General features: G+C 43.0%; 2 protein-coding genes across 6 annotated transcripts in view; one reads left to right on the top strand and one right to left on the bottom strand.

Annotated features, from left to right (window-relative positions):
- The window catches only part of znf395a (zinc finger protein 395a), a 7,750-nt gene extending 606 nt beyond the window's left edge, over positions 1–7,144 (top strand). The window contains 10 exon segments of the mRNA XM_035154227.2: positions 2,114–2,297; positions 2,400–2,554; positions 2,639–2,748; positions 3,039–3,238; positions 3,313–3,413; positions 3,702–3,833; positions 3,835–3,958; positions 4,104–4,184; positions 4,525–4,595; positions 4,706–7,144. Of these exon segments, the coding sequence (XP_035010118.2) occupies positions 2,124–2,297; positions 2,400–2,554; positions 2,639–2,748; positions 3,039–3,238; positions 3,313–3,413; positions 3,702–3,833; positions 3,835–3,958; positions 4,104–4,184; positions 4,525–4,595; positions 4,706–4,817 (1,260 nt within the window). The 5' untranslated portion in view covers positions 2,114–2,123 and the 3' untranslated portion in view covers positions 4,818–7,144.
- The window catches only part of gtf2a2 (general transcription factor IIA, 2), a 12,666-nt gene extending 2,709 nt beyond the window's left edge, over positions 1–9,957 (bottom strand). The window contains exons 1-5 of one of the 5 annotated variants that reach the window (XR_007032307.1): positions 9,746–9,957; positions 8,690–8,794; positions 8,240–8,398; positions 7,630–7,757; positions 3,788–3,792 (exon numbers count right to left, since the gene is read on the bottom strand). Coding sequence is in view for 3 of the 5 variants with exons in the window: in XM_035154327.2 (XP_035010218.1) it covers positions 8,240–8,398; positions 8,690–8,794; positions 9,746–9,817 (336 nt within the window). In the remaining 2 variants the exon portion in view is untranslated. Of the gene's footprint in view, positions 1–3,787; positions 3,793–7,412; positions 7,758–8,239; positions 8,399–8,689; positions 8,795–9,745 lie in introns of those variants that run through there. The other 4 variants (XR_007032309.1, XM_035154327.2, XM_035154343.2 and 1 more) reach the window with 4 other exon arrangements.
- Positions 9,958–14,720: the final 4,763 nt, after the last annotated feature.

Below are 14,720 nucleotides of genomic sequence, written 5' to 3'. Positions count from 1 at the left end.
CAGTACATGTACTGTATGTGTGTATTTATACTGCACTGAATCAAACACTTCACTTCTTACTGAACAAATAAATATTCAACATATCACTGATAATCAATACTTTCACTATCAGCATTTTCATTTAAAACAGTTTAAAATACAATACTAGTAATGTAGTATTTCTTAAGTATTACTTAAGTAAAATGTTTGAATGTAACAGTCAAAGTAATTACAGTACAAGTGCTTGATGTAGTTACAGTATTACAGTAAACGTTCTGTAATAACGTTCACTGTACCACAGCAAAAGTACTGTAGTTACAGTAAAATGACTTGATGTTGTTACAGTACCACAGTAAACACACTGTAGTACTGTAGTACATACTGATCTGTTTGTTTTGTTCCAGAAATCAGTTTTTTAAAATATCGTATAATTTGAAACAACTCACACAGACACAACTACAGTGCTCCACTCTGAGATGTAACAGGTTACAGAAATACTCAAGTTAAGTACTGAAATAAAGTACAAGTACCACTGAATGACTCCACTTGTAGTACTTACTTTTTTTTTCATCTGTCTGTCTGAGTCAGCTATTAACTGGAAACCAACTGGGGGGGTGTCATGTTTCATCATGTTGCCCCGGCGACAGGCGACACAGTTAATGGATGTAATTATCATCTTCTCAGATAAAGAAACATTGATTCACAGTCGAGTCCATGTGGTCGTTTATTTTAATCCTTTAGCTGCTCAGTTAGTTACTTAAGTGTGCTAACACACACACACACACACACACACACACACACACACACACACACACACACGCACACACGCACACACACACACACAGACACACACTGACTGTAAATGACACTGCAGCCTGTGACTCACTCTGATCATCAGATCCGTGAAACATAGAACAGGTCTGACCGTCAAACTTAATCCAGAGCTTACTTTTTCCCAGCAGCCAACGCTCAAGTTACAATTTATGCTGGGGGTGTGGGGTGTGTGGGTGTGGGGTGGGGGTGTTGGGTGCTGACCCTCGTGTTGTAAAAGTCTTCAGCTGTTTTCAGTCATTTCTTCACAAACCCTCTGAAATCTTGAGGTTTGAGCTCAGTTCTTTTAAATCAAACTCAAATTTGAGGCGTTTGCTTCTCGTTCTGAACTGAACTGTAATTTTCTTTCTCCGGCTCAGTTTCTCTCCATGTGATTATTTAAAGGACGTTGAACGTCCCACAGTGAAAATCTGCGACATAAACGTATCTACTGCTGAGTTCTGAACATGTGGTCAGATGAACTAGGACTTGTTCTTTGATTGCTTTTTAATTTAAAACATCACATCTCCAGTTTTAGAGCTTTTCTTTACTGCTCCTTGTGTTTAATCTGAAATGAGTCTTATAATTTCACTTTGATTACTAAAATACAGATGAGGAACTGATTAAAGCAGTAGAAACCAAAGTGTATCAGTGATATGATCTTCCACGACTTGTCTCTAGAATTTCTTCAGTTGTCGTCATGAATTTCTAGGTTTACTGACCTCTAGTGGAGGGATGTGGACATGCACGTTCAATTGAACTTTCATGTCCTTTCGCCAGCGTCTATACTCCAATCAGCAGCGAGTGTCTCTAAGATGATCGGTCCTCCACTTTGGTTCAGACCAGAATGTCTCAGAGACTAAAACCTGGTTCAGACGTTCATGTTCTCCTCAGAATGAGCTTTAATAGCTGGGATGTTTCATCACCATCAGGTCAATGTTTTAATCCGTCAGATTCTTTGGTTTTTGAGCACCTGCAGACCTCATGACGCTCCTATGAGCCTCAGCTGCAGTGTTGCCAGATGTACGATAATTAACGTATTAGTAAGCTAATTTTGCCCTCTGTACGATGTACGATCAGTAATGCATGATGTACGATAATTTTCCTTAAAATACGATAATTTAAACCTTCTGGTACGATACTTCAACTTTTCCCATCTGGCAACGCTGCTCAGCCGTTTGCTGGTGGTCAGTGAAATTTAGCAAACTAAGGTGGTGAACATGGTAAACGATATTTCTTCTAATTATCAGTGTCATCGTTAGCATGTTAGCATGCTTGCTGATGTTAGCATGACAGCGACTGACCTTCTCTGAATCTCACGCAGACAGACGGACATGTTACCAAAGACCCGCCTCGGGAAGCGTTCTCCATTTGGTGAGTCTGTGAGCTCCACCTGCACGACGGCAGGGAACCACACTAACCTGCAGACAGGTGAGACTGGCATCACCATGGCAACAGCAGCAGGACCACAGGCCGTGAGCCGAGTCAGACGTCATCCCGGACTGAAGGTGCGAACAGGAAGCATCAGGTTTCACATTGTTCTGCCCAGTGCAGCTCTGATTGACGGGTGTCTCAGCCGATCACTGAGCCGTGGTGTTTCTGTCGTCCAGGTGTATTTTCAGTGCGGAGGAGGTGAGTCTCCGGGTCGGGTGGATCAGCTGGACCTGATGAAGAGTGAAGATTCTGTGTGGTCTCATCCCTCCTCCTCCTCAGTGCCTCCGTCCAGCAGCAGATGTGTCTCCTCCTGCATCGACGTCCCCAGGAGGTCAGACGTCTTCTCTGTGTCCTAAAGTGTCTCCTCACTCAGTCCAATAAACAGACTCTAACTCAGTGTCCTGTCGTCCTGCAGCCAGAGGAGTCCACAGGACGTGGACATGGACGAGCTGATGGCGGCGATGGTTCTCAGCAGTTTGTCCTGCAGCCCTTTGCTGCACAGCCCGGCCAATCCAGAGCCGCCAGGTACGACAACAAACAACAACAATAAAACAGTATCAAGAGTTTTACCTCTAGTGTCTCATGTAGATTTCTGTAGAAGAAACTTCCAAAATTAATAATAAATAAATACATGAATGACTCAATTAATCGATTAATCAATTAAATATTTTCATAATTGAAATTAATTGAGGCATTAATGAATTAATAAAATGGCCTCAATTGATATTTATGTTTTAATTGATGTATAAATATATATATTCATTTTTTCGTTTCTGTATGTATATATACAGTAAATGCTGTATTTTGTGTTCCAGCTCCGCCGATGGACTGTGGTGGCGGCGAGCTCTCTGACAGCAGCAGCGGCTACTGGAGCGTCGGCCACACCAACGGAAGCCCGGCCCCCTCTCCACCAATCACAGAGCCTGACGCCAGCCCGGCCACGCACCCTGACGAGGGGCTGGAGATGGAGCTGGAGCAGGTGCTGTTTGACGAGCCGGCGCCGCGGAAACGCAGGGTGAGAGGGCGTTTACGGTTGTGACATGTGAAGGTCACACGGCCCGAGCGCTGATGATGCGTTTCCTCCTGCAGAACTCGGTGAAGGTGGCGTACAGGTGTCTGTGGCCCACCTGCGGGAAGGTGCTGACCACGGTGGTGGGAATCAAACGTCACATCAGGACAACACACCTGTGGTGAGACACTTTTTATGTTGAAGCTCGTTTCTGCCAAAAGGTTGAAGGAATAATAACAACTAAAAACTTAAAATTGTCTTATAATATTTATAACATGCAGAATTCGTTTTTTCCTCAATGAATCATATTTTTGAATCCACCATTTTGAATTTAGTGTTCATTTTGATCATCTTCAGTTTGTACGATCTTGATTCTAGAGACTTGATTCCAAAACTTTCTTGTTGATAAATTCTTGTTGAATCTTATTATTTTTCATGTGTCTGACCTCTGACCTTTGACCTCTCACAGCCGCGGCAGCGAACACGAGCGTTGTTCTCGCAGCGAGGAGGATTTTTACTACACTGAGGTCGCCCCGCGACAGTCTCCTCCCCAACCTCTCCTCTTTGGCCCCGCCCCCTCCTCACCGACCATCTCACCTGCCTCCCTCCCCCCCCCCGAGCACTGCCCCTCCATCTCCCCCCTCCTCGACCTACGACGCTCTGAGTCGCTCCGCCCCTTCCTCCTCCGGCAGCATCTGGCAGGTCCAATCAGAGCACTCCTACCAGGTATGGCGGGGCTTATCAGCAGTGATTGACCATCCAAACTTTTTACCAAAGAATTTTTACTTAAACTGGTGAAAAATCTGAATAAACAGCTATAAGCAATTTGTGTTTTCTTCCACTTAACTCTAACATTTGATTGGTTCTTTAGGCTCATGTGGTTTCAGAGGCAGCTTCAAACGTGACTTCCTGTCGTTGGACAGCTCCGCCCTCCACCTGCCACAGCAGACAGGTAACCTGTCAATCATTTTTATCAGCGATTGGAACCGACAAACTTCAGCGTTTGCAGGGGCGCGTTCAAGATTGTTAAAAGTTTAGTCAGACGCGACAAACTGTGAAACTTAATTGTTCATCAACAGAGAACAAACATTGTCAACCTTCCTGAGAATAACACACAGACACACACAGAATCCTGGTTAAACTGTGTGTGTGTGTGTGTGTGTGTGTGTGTGTGTGTGTGTGTGTGTGTGGTCACTGTTTTCACTGATGTGCCACAGTCATGGTGCAGTGCTGCCCCCTGCAGGCTGTTAGGTTGTTTGCTCCCCCACATTAACACAGACTCTCCTCTGCAGGGTTTGGCGTTTCGGGTGCGTTCGGTCAGCGTAGGAGAGCAGTGGCTGCAGCACCAGAGCGCCCCCTGCAGGTCAGTACATATATCATTCCGGATGTTTCTGTGGGACGACATGGTCTCTTTAAAGGCCGTGAAGGAACTGCACTTAATGGTGTTAACAGTGATGCTCTATCTGTGTGTAGGAGGATTCGTGGTGAAGCCAAGAAGTGTCGTAAAGTTTACGGCATCGAGCACAGAGATCAGTGGTGCACGGCCTGTCGCTGGAAGAAAGCCTGCCAACGCTTCCTGGACTGAACAGAGGAGGAGAAGTGGGACTCGTACTTTCTTACATCTGAATCCAGATTCTTTTTATACTCTTTCTACATTTGCTAAAGGTGTCTTTTTATTGTTGAATGTGTAGTTTGTAGCTGAACCCGTTTCCTGTTTTAATGAAAATATTTGAGGCAGCTATGATGTGACCTTTGACCTTTGAGGCAGCTGAGCGTGTTTTTGCATCCGGTCGACTCTCCTCAGGTTTTCTGAAAAAAACCAGCGTCTGTGTCAAGATCAGAGAAATAAATAGTAATAATAATACGAATTTGTAAATGAAGATAAAGCCAAAATATCCCAGATTCCAACACTGCCATCTTGTGGCGATGACGTCATTTGGGTCAGAGTCTGTGGTGATTAGGGGATGGAGTCCACGGTCATGAGGTCCCGCGCACTCGACCTATCGCGAGTCAGTCTCACCTGTCAATCATGACGTCTCAACCTAGTTTTTTCATCATCAGATAACCATATCCAGCCACCAGGGGGCAGGCTGCAGTGACTGGGCTTCACTTTAGGGAGCCGTCATGTCGTCCATCTTTATTATCAGTCTTTGTGTCAGTGTAAACGCTTGGACCTGATTGGTTGAGACGTTGGCGTGTATAATGAGCTGGTGGGTTATCTGCATTAGCCCCTGAGCTAACTGACAGTGAGCTGGTTAACTGACAGTGATTAACTGACAGTGAGCTGGTTAACTGACAGTGATCTGGTTAACTGACAGCGAGCTGGTTAACTGACAGTGAGCTGGTTAACTGACAGCGAGCTGGTTAACTGACAGCGAGCTGGTTAACTGACAGCGATCTGGTTAACTGACAGCGAGCTGGTTAACTGACAGCGAGCTGGTTAACTGACAGCGAGCTGGTTAACTGACAGTGAGCTGGTTACCTCTGAGGGTTTTATCCCTCTGCAGTGACTTTTTATTAAACTTAAGTACGTGTCAGTGTAAACAGCAGAGAACAGCGAGAGGAGAAAGGATTTCAGAAAACTGTTGGGATGGACCAACACTGAAGCTCCGTCCCTCAACACGTCCACTCAGCTACGTCTGGTGTCCACACGACTCTGGAGTTTTAAAGTCGCTAAAACTGAGACGTTCGGAAACGTTGTTGGTCTCGTTTTAGTTAGAAAACTCCGGGGCTGCGTTTTAGTCTGGACGAACAGAAGCAGAAATGTTTGGAAACGATGTTGTAGACGCTCACAACCTCTTGCTGATTGGATCTTTTCTGTCATGATGTAGCCTTCGCTGATTGGTCGGGCTCCTGTCACATGACAACCAGCATCCGCCTCAGCTGCCAGAGTAGAACACAACACTAGAATCAAGTGTTACTGACCCAGTTGGCTTTGCTAACAGCTGTTGTGCAGTTCGGTTCTGTATTTTTCAATGACACTACTTCGTACATGTGGAGGAGGCCAGATGTTATTTGAACAAACTGTGACAACTCCGCAATTGATAACCAAATAATTCCTGTTTTACCGACTCGTGCACAACAAGTGTACGTGAGTTTTCAGGCGTGTTAGTCGGGGATTAAAATTGTCACAGAGCCAAGACACTCGTGTGGACAGGGACTGGTTTAGTCTTAAAATGTCGCCGTACGGATGTAGCCTAACTTGTCCACGTCCTGATTGACCTGGGCCCCAACAGGCTCCGGGTCCAAATATGGTTACTTCTATTTTTTTTTTTTTTAAACCAAGATGGTGCTCGACAAAATGCCAAACTAAAGACTTCAAACGGCAGCTCACAAACCAAATGGTGACGTCACAGCGGGACAAAGTTCAACTTCACGTGGGGTTTGACTGGTCGTGCGTTGTTGGGACTCGCAATAATTCGCTTTCATTCTGAAGCCGTCAAACATTTCATCACATCGGTCTGGTCTTGTTAACGTCCTTGGTGTCTCCACGGTGATTTCGTACACGTCACTGTAAATATCATGGTTTCGTTTCTCTTCAGCTTTGTTTGAAGGCAGAAGCCATGTCCACTCCTGTGATGCAGCCTCATGCAGTATTGATCCACACGTTTCATTACAAATAAAAACACATATTCCTATATATTTCATCATATCTTCTTTATCCTGGTGTGTATACACAGATATATATACTGGGTCCATATAGCCAATAATGATTATTCTTTAAGTCTTTAGAAGGCGTCATTAATGCAGAACCAGGTTCATTTGCAGTAAATGGAGAAAAGTTTTATTTATCTTCTACATGTTGTTGCTTTATGTAAATGTTGATCATTGTAATCGTATCATTTTTCAGATGCACTCTTTTATACATGTGAAATCCTGATGTTCTTTTAATAAACTGAACGTACTGAGAAACCTTCGGTTTGCTCCGGTGTTTTCTGGAAGTCGAGTTACAACAATAGCAAACACGATATCCCACAATGCAACATTAAAGTAGCGTACGATCAGCAGATACTAAGCAGGACACTGTCAGTCATCATGTTGGCGTGAAACTAAAACCACAAGAGAAGATCAATCAATCAACCAATTACAGGACTGGAGTCGCTGGTTCAGACAAAACAAATGTCACATCATCATTATTTCATTTACTGGATGAAACTTCAGTAAATCATCGGCCACCGTGTTTTAAATAAAGTTTTTATTAAAGATGATTGAGCTCAATTATAACAGCAACTGATCAAACTCCTGTAAACTGAAAATAAAAACAAACAGTGACTGGTCCACTCTGACACACACAAACACACACACACACTCTCACACGGACACACACATACACTCTCTCTCACACACACACACTCTCACACGGACACACACATACGCTCTCTCTCTCTCTCTCACACACACACACACACACTCGCACACACTCAGCTCTGACTCTGCTGTAATAAATTATATGTACAGTCCAGGTCCGTCTGTGGCTCCAGCCGACACATGATGAGTCGTCACTCTGCAGCACCCGAGCCCCCGTCTGCAGAGAGAGATGTTAAATTAAGAATTAAGATTAAATAACGTTAACATTTTATTATATTAACTAATGATAATTAATGTTAAATAATATTGATGAATAATGAATGTAGAATAATAAAAACCAGAAAACAATATGAGTCTATATTTACAATATAAAATATCTGAAATATTTAAAATATGCTATTTTGATCAAGGTTTTACTTTTAAATACAGGTGAGTGTTAATGACAAAACAAATACATTATTAAAACTAACATTTCAAATTGTGAGACCTGATGAGCAGAATATATATATTTTTATGGGCACGTGTCATGTATCTGTTCATATTCGTGCTATAGAAGAACGTGTCATTATATGAAGGTTTACACGTCTTAGTTCTGCAGCTCGATCAACATAAATGAAATCTGTGAGAATCAATGAGCGGGTTTGAGAAAACTCAAACTGTGTGTGTGTGTGTGTGTGTGTGTGTGTGTGTTACACTTACTCATTTATCACTCTTGTTCTGGGTCGACTCACTCTTTCCGTCACAAGCAACGATCTTGACCTTGTCGACCTTCACCAGGTCGGTGACCTCTCTGAACTCCACGTCGTTCAGGACAAATGTCCACACGTTGTCGCAGAACCTGTAGGTGTTCAGAGAGCCCTGCAGGGGGAGACACACAACACACTGATACGTTAACGTTTAAAACAATAAAACCACGTCTGCATAGTGTTGTAGCTCCGTATCAGAAATAAACCACTGACACACCTGAAAACATGTCGCGTGACCTTTCAACTACACGGGTCATGTGGCGTAAACAGGAAGTAGCAGATGGTTACTTAGTTACAGAGAACACTACCAACGAGGAACAGCGATGGTGAAAAGTCAGAGCAGGAGTTTATTAGCGACGGCGACGAGGTGGAACCGTTTCTGAGAGCGAGAGGACGAACTCACCCTGAAGTTGACCCGGTTGCGGACTCTGCTGGCGAGCGCCGTGTTGATGGCTTTGTCGAACTGGAGGAGGACCTGAAGAGCGAGCTGAGGGGTGATCTGCTGCGTCTGGGAAGGAGAGAGAGAGAGAGAGAGAGAGAGAGAGGGAGAGAGAGGGAGAGAGAGAGAGAGAGAGAGAGAGAGAGAGAGAGGGAGAGAGGGAGAGGGAGAGAGAGAGAGACAGAGAGAGAGAGGTTTAACATGTCTGCTGAATCCAAACCACACAATCCCAAATCCTCCCATGATATCTCCGGTGGTTTGGAGCTGGAACAGTTGGTTGTCGAACAGTTTGTCCGCTCACGAGCCAAAACACGACTCAATACACGTTGGCACAGATCCACAGGAATGGTTTGTGTAGTTCTTGAAGATGTGGCGATGACACCCGGAGCCATGATCCTGTTTCTATCTGTGACCTGAAGGTTGGAGCTGTGAACTGACTCTTGATAGAAACCATCATGTGTGGTCGGGAGGTTTGGAGGTGATGGTTTTTTCGTGGTCGTTCTGGAATGAATCAGCTGATGATAAAAACTTTGTCTGAGTTGATGTCTTCTCGTACATCCGAGCTAAAAGAGAACTGTACTCAGAAGGCATATCCCTAAATGTACATGGTGTGCCAGGTTATCTCGCTCTTTTAGCTCCATTACTATTATTATGATTATTATTATTGATGCACTTCTGTGTATTTTAACCATTTGTTTGCTTGTTGTGCATCATTGTGTCTTGATAAGTGCAGCACAAATAAAGTTATTCTCGTGAGCAGAACAACAATGACAAAGTTAGACCCAGCTGTGACTGTTCACGCTGACTCTCCGTGGACCAGCTGCAGCTCCTCGTCACCTCGACATCAAAACACAGAAACACGAGATGAAATCTGCTCCGGAATCAGAACAACACTGAGTTAGCCCGCCGGGAGCTAGCCGGGAGCTAACCGGGAGCTAACCGGGAGCTAACCCGGGCTAGCTGTGGTCGTTAGCCGGGAGCTAACGCGGGCTAGCTGCGGTGCTCGGACGGGAGAGTCACCTGGATCAGCTCGTCCAGACTCTCCTGCAGGCTGTTTCCCAGCGTGGTGTTCCGGTACAGCTGGTACGCCATGTCGGGAACAGCCGAGGGCGCGAACAACTACAGAAAACTATCCTACAAACACACGCAGAGCGATCAGAGCTAGTCGGGCTAACAAGCTAGCTGCTTCCCTCCACTACGATCAGCTGAAGGCGCAGGAAATGACCAACACTTCCGCTTACACTTTTCAAAAATAAGCCTCGACTCCCATTTTTAATACTTCACACCAAGGATAAAACTCCTACAAAAACTACAACTACTACTACTACTGCTACTACTAATCTTACAACTAATACTGCTACTGCTACTACTACTACTGCTACTAATAACAACTATAATAATTATTATAATTATAATAATAGTAATAATAATGAGGATGATGGTAACAATAATAATAATAATAATACACTCAACTAATTAGGAATACAATTATTTTATAAGTTTTGACTACACAGGTTTATAACAACTGGATATCTCGGAGGAAAACATGACTATATATATATATAGAGAGAGAGAGAGAGAGAGAGATAGATAGATAGATAGATAGATAGATAGATGGATGGATGGATGGATGGATGGATGGATGGATGGATGGATGGATGGATAGATAGATAGATAGATAGATAGATAGATAGATGGATGGATGGATGGATGGATGGATGGATGGATGGATAGATAGATAGATAGATGGAGGATGGATGGATATGGATGGGGATGGGGATAGATAGAGATAGGATGGATAGATAGATAGATAGATAGATAGATGGATGGATGGATGATGGATGGATGGATGGATGGATGGATGGATGGATAGATAGATAGATAGATGGATGGATGGATGGATGGATGGATAGATAGATAGATAGAGATAGATAGATAGATAGATACATAGATAGATGGATGGATGGATGGATGGATGGATAGATGGATGGATGGATGGATGGATAATGGATGGATAGATAGATAGATAGATAGATAGATAGATAGATGGATGGATGGATGGATGGATGGATGGATGGATGGTTAGATAGATAGATAGATGATAAGGAGATGGATGGATGGATGGATGGATGATAGATAGATAGATAGATAGATGGATAGATAGATGGATAGATAGATAGATAGATGCTTTATTGATCCAGTAGCAAACAAATCAGCTAAACAAAGAGCATTAGAATAATAAAGAGTCAAAATAAGTCAAGAAGAAGTTCACTGCAGTGAAATGAAAGTCTCGCCACCAGAACTACTACAAAGCTTCACTTCAAAGATTTATCTGCTAATGGAGATAGAGACAGTACAGATATTTTAAGTAAAAGGGGGTTGAGTATTGAAAACAAACATAATACAGATTTAAAGATAAATAACTGAAGCGATACAAAGTTTTGCATTGGACTGACATAGCCTGTAATCATTATGGTACAGCAGGTGTAAGTGTTTAAAAAAAAAAAGTAGCGTTACAAAAAGTATAAAATGAAATAAAGACAAACAAAGGCAGTATGAAACATACTGTGTGTGTTTCTTCTTGTTTTGATTTAGCATTTTTAAAATCTTTATCAAATTATCTAAATTTGAATAAAGTATATTATTTGTGGTGCAGAATCATGCTCTTTAGTTTATACCTTTATTTTGAAAGTTACTCATGCTCACTTGTGGAATGTACGGAAGCTGTAAAGGACCAAAACAGCCTCAAACAATAATATTTTGTTCTATTCTATTTAATGTCACTTCAGTTTTTTACTTCATGTATTTTTTATTTTATATTTCTCATTCATATTAATCACTTATCACTTTAGTTATTGGACTTACTGAGCTTTAACATTATCTTACTAAACTTAATTAGTTATTTAATTAATTTAGATAATTGATGAGCCATTGATGTTGAGCATCAGCCTGAAACATTTTAACTTATTCATCTTTACTCTTGAGAAGCTGTAAAATAAATGAAGAATGATGTTATAAATCTCGCCACTAGATGACAGCATCACATCAGATAGTAAAACCACCCTCAGTTCAACTCTCCTCAGTGTCTCTTCTTCTGTGGCGTCTCCCCTCTCACGCCTTCTCTGTTTTTATTTGGACTTCCTGTGTGTTGTTGATTTTAAATATAAATAATCACTTAAATCCACTTCACCAAGCAACTAATAAATTATACAATATAAAACTATTATTATTGACTGATTGGGGTGTGTTCGTCTGATCTTTTTATTCCTTGACTAATTTGACAGAAGACGTCATGAAACTGGAAGAACACAAATATCTCAGGATGAAGAAGAGGAGCCGTACACGTAGAAGACGAAGACGTCAACTTGGAAAGACGAGGAGATTCCAGAGGTTTTGGTGATGAGGGCCGAAACTCAGGGTGAAGGAGGTCCAGCCTGAGACGTGAGGAAGGAGAAGATGGAGATTTGTAAAAGTGACTCTGGTTATGATTTTTCAGATTCTTTCTTTTCCTGATCCTAGTGACTGAAGCCTGCTGACCACTGTTTAAAACGTGTGGTCAACAAAGAACTGCTGCCGGAGTGTGTGATGTCACAGTGTGTGATGATGTCACGGTGTGTGATGATGTCACGGTGTGTGATGTCACAGTGTGTGTGAGGATGACACAACGCTCGGCTGCTGCCCTCAGCGTTCCTGTCTGATGGATGAGTTCTCTGAGCGTCGTGAGCGGCTGTTTGTTAATGAACAGATCTGTTTCAACCAGACACTCCCCTGACCTCTGACCCCACTCCGTCTCTACACGCTGAAGACAAATAAAACGCAGCAGGTAAATACGAGGCCGCAACGGAAAACCCAATTATCTCCAGGGAGGGAGTGTCAGCTCAACACAAAACTAAACGATTAAAAATGATCCATGAATTTAGAGATGCAGAGAAAAATAAAGTGAAGCTGTTTGAGTCTGTGTGAGAACAGGAAGCTCTGATGATGATGGATTCACTCTCTCACTCACTCACTCACTCACTCACTCACTCACTCACTCACTCACTCACTCACTCCACTCTCACTCACTCACTCACTCACTCACTCACTCACTCACTCTCTCACTCATTCACTCTCTCACTCACTCTCTCACTCTCTCACTCTCTCACTCACTCTCTCACTCTCTCACTCCCTCTTTCACTCACTCTCTCACTCACTCTCTTACTCTCTCACTCACTCACTCACTCTCTCACTCTCTCACTCTCTCACTCACTCTCTCACTCACTCTCTCACTCTCTCACTCACTCTCTCACTCACTCTCTCACCACTCCTCTCACTCTCTCTCACTCTCTCACTCACTCTCTCACTCACTCTCACTCTCTCACTCACTCTCTCACTCTCTCACTCCCTCTCTCACCACCTCTCCTCACTCACTCACCACTCACTCACTCACTCTCTAACTCTCTCACTCACTCTCTCACTCTCTCACTCTCTCACTCTCTCACTCACCTCTCACTCTCTCACCTCCCTCTTTCACTCACTCTCTCACTCTCTCACTCACTCTCTCACTCTCTCACTCTCTCTCTCACTCACTCTCTCACTCACTTTATTTCTTCTATTTCAATTTTATTTTCAGATTTTTTACTCTTGGTGACGTGATGATACAAAGTTAACAGGTAAAGACTCCGAGTTTCACCTGAACTCAGATCAGATTCATCCAGATCTTTCCACTAATAACACAATTAGCCTCTGGGAGCCAATCAGGACAGAAGAGGGGCGGAGCCTCGGAGACAATGCTGTTGGTCCACTTGCGATCTGAGCAGCTGCAGGAAGTGAAAGTCAAAGTGTTTCCCATCAGTCATCTGGGTAATGACCTCTGACCGGCCGAGTGAGTCGTCAGCAAATCTCTGTCCGTCAAATCGCTGCATCGCCTCCGTCCTGCGAGGAGAGAGATCGATGTCGCTCAGCAACGTGGATTTATTTCACTTCCTTGCTAACGTGTTTCATCTTTTTGCATCTGTCTCCTTAAGGGTCGTCGTCGCAGAGGAAGGTGTCTGCAGGTTTTACGTGTCTTTATACAGAAATAAAGAAAGTTAGGAAAAGAAAAGAAGAAGCTACAAATGTTGCAGGGTCCTTTAGGATCCGTTCACACCCACGTTCCTCATCTGGACATTTTTAAAAGCTACAGAAAAACCCAGCAACAGGTGGTTACATGAAAGAGCTGATTCATGGTCACATGATCATTCAGCAGAGCACACACATAAATAATTCAGATTTATATTCTCGTCACCTGTTAACATGTTTTATTGATTCACCTTCTCTCCATCATTACGAGTCCTTTTGTGTTTTATGAATGGAGCCGTGTTTGTGGGTTCGGACCTGCGGCCTCGTGATGGATGATCTGAGTGAAACAGTGTTTAATTGTTGAGTGTTGATCAGTGTGTGTGTGTGGGTGTGTGTTTGTGTGTGTTAAACAGCTGATTAATGGGAGGCTGCGGCTCCGTCTCTCAGTCTTATGTTAATGAGCTCATTCAAAATGCAGATTCAGTCCTCGGAGGCCGCTCACAATTAATTGTTCTCATTGACTCGAGTAATTATTTGTTTGCAGATTTAATTTGGAGATTTAGACGAGTCATGTCGAGGCCACGTGATTTGTGTGTGTGTGTGTGTGTGTGTGTGTGTGTGTGTGTGTGTGTGTGTGTGTGTGTGTGTGTGTGTGTGTGTGTGTGTTATGTAATCCAGACCTGCTGCAGAAATAATGAAAACTTCGTAGAGACTCAAGATTCAACTGATATTTGTTTCCCAAGATGATTTCCAGAAATTAAATACAATCAGAGGACAATCAGAAATAGTGTATTTAAACTATAATTGGCACAAAGGATAAAAATGTTCTTTGTATGGTGGAAACACATCTGGGAATAATAACGGCTGCACATCTGTAGCACTCTTATTTTGTGGGTTGGAGGCTGAAAAGATGTTTTATGGGATAAAATATCTCCTATTTAATCCTGTGTGATGT

This window comes from Hippoglossus stenolepis, chromosome 1 (assembly GCF_022539355.2).
Source record: "Hippoglossus stenolepis isolate QCI-W04-F060 chromosome 1, HSTE1.2, whole genome shotgun sequence".
NCBI lineage: Eukaryota > Metazoa > Chordata > Actinopteri > Pleuronectiformes > Pleuronectidae > Hippoglossus > Hippoglossus stenolepis.
This window is presented reverse-complemented; position numbering and strand designations above follow the sequence as displayed.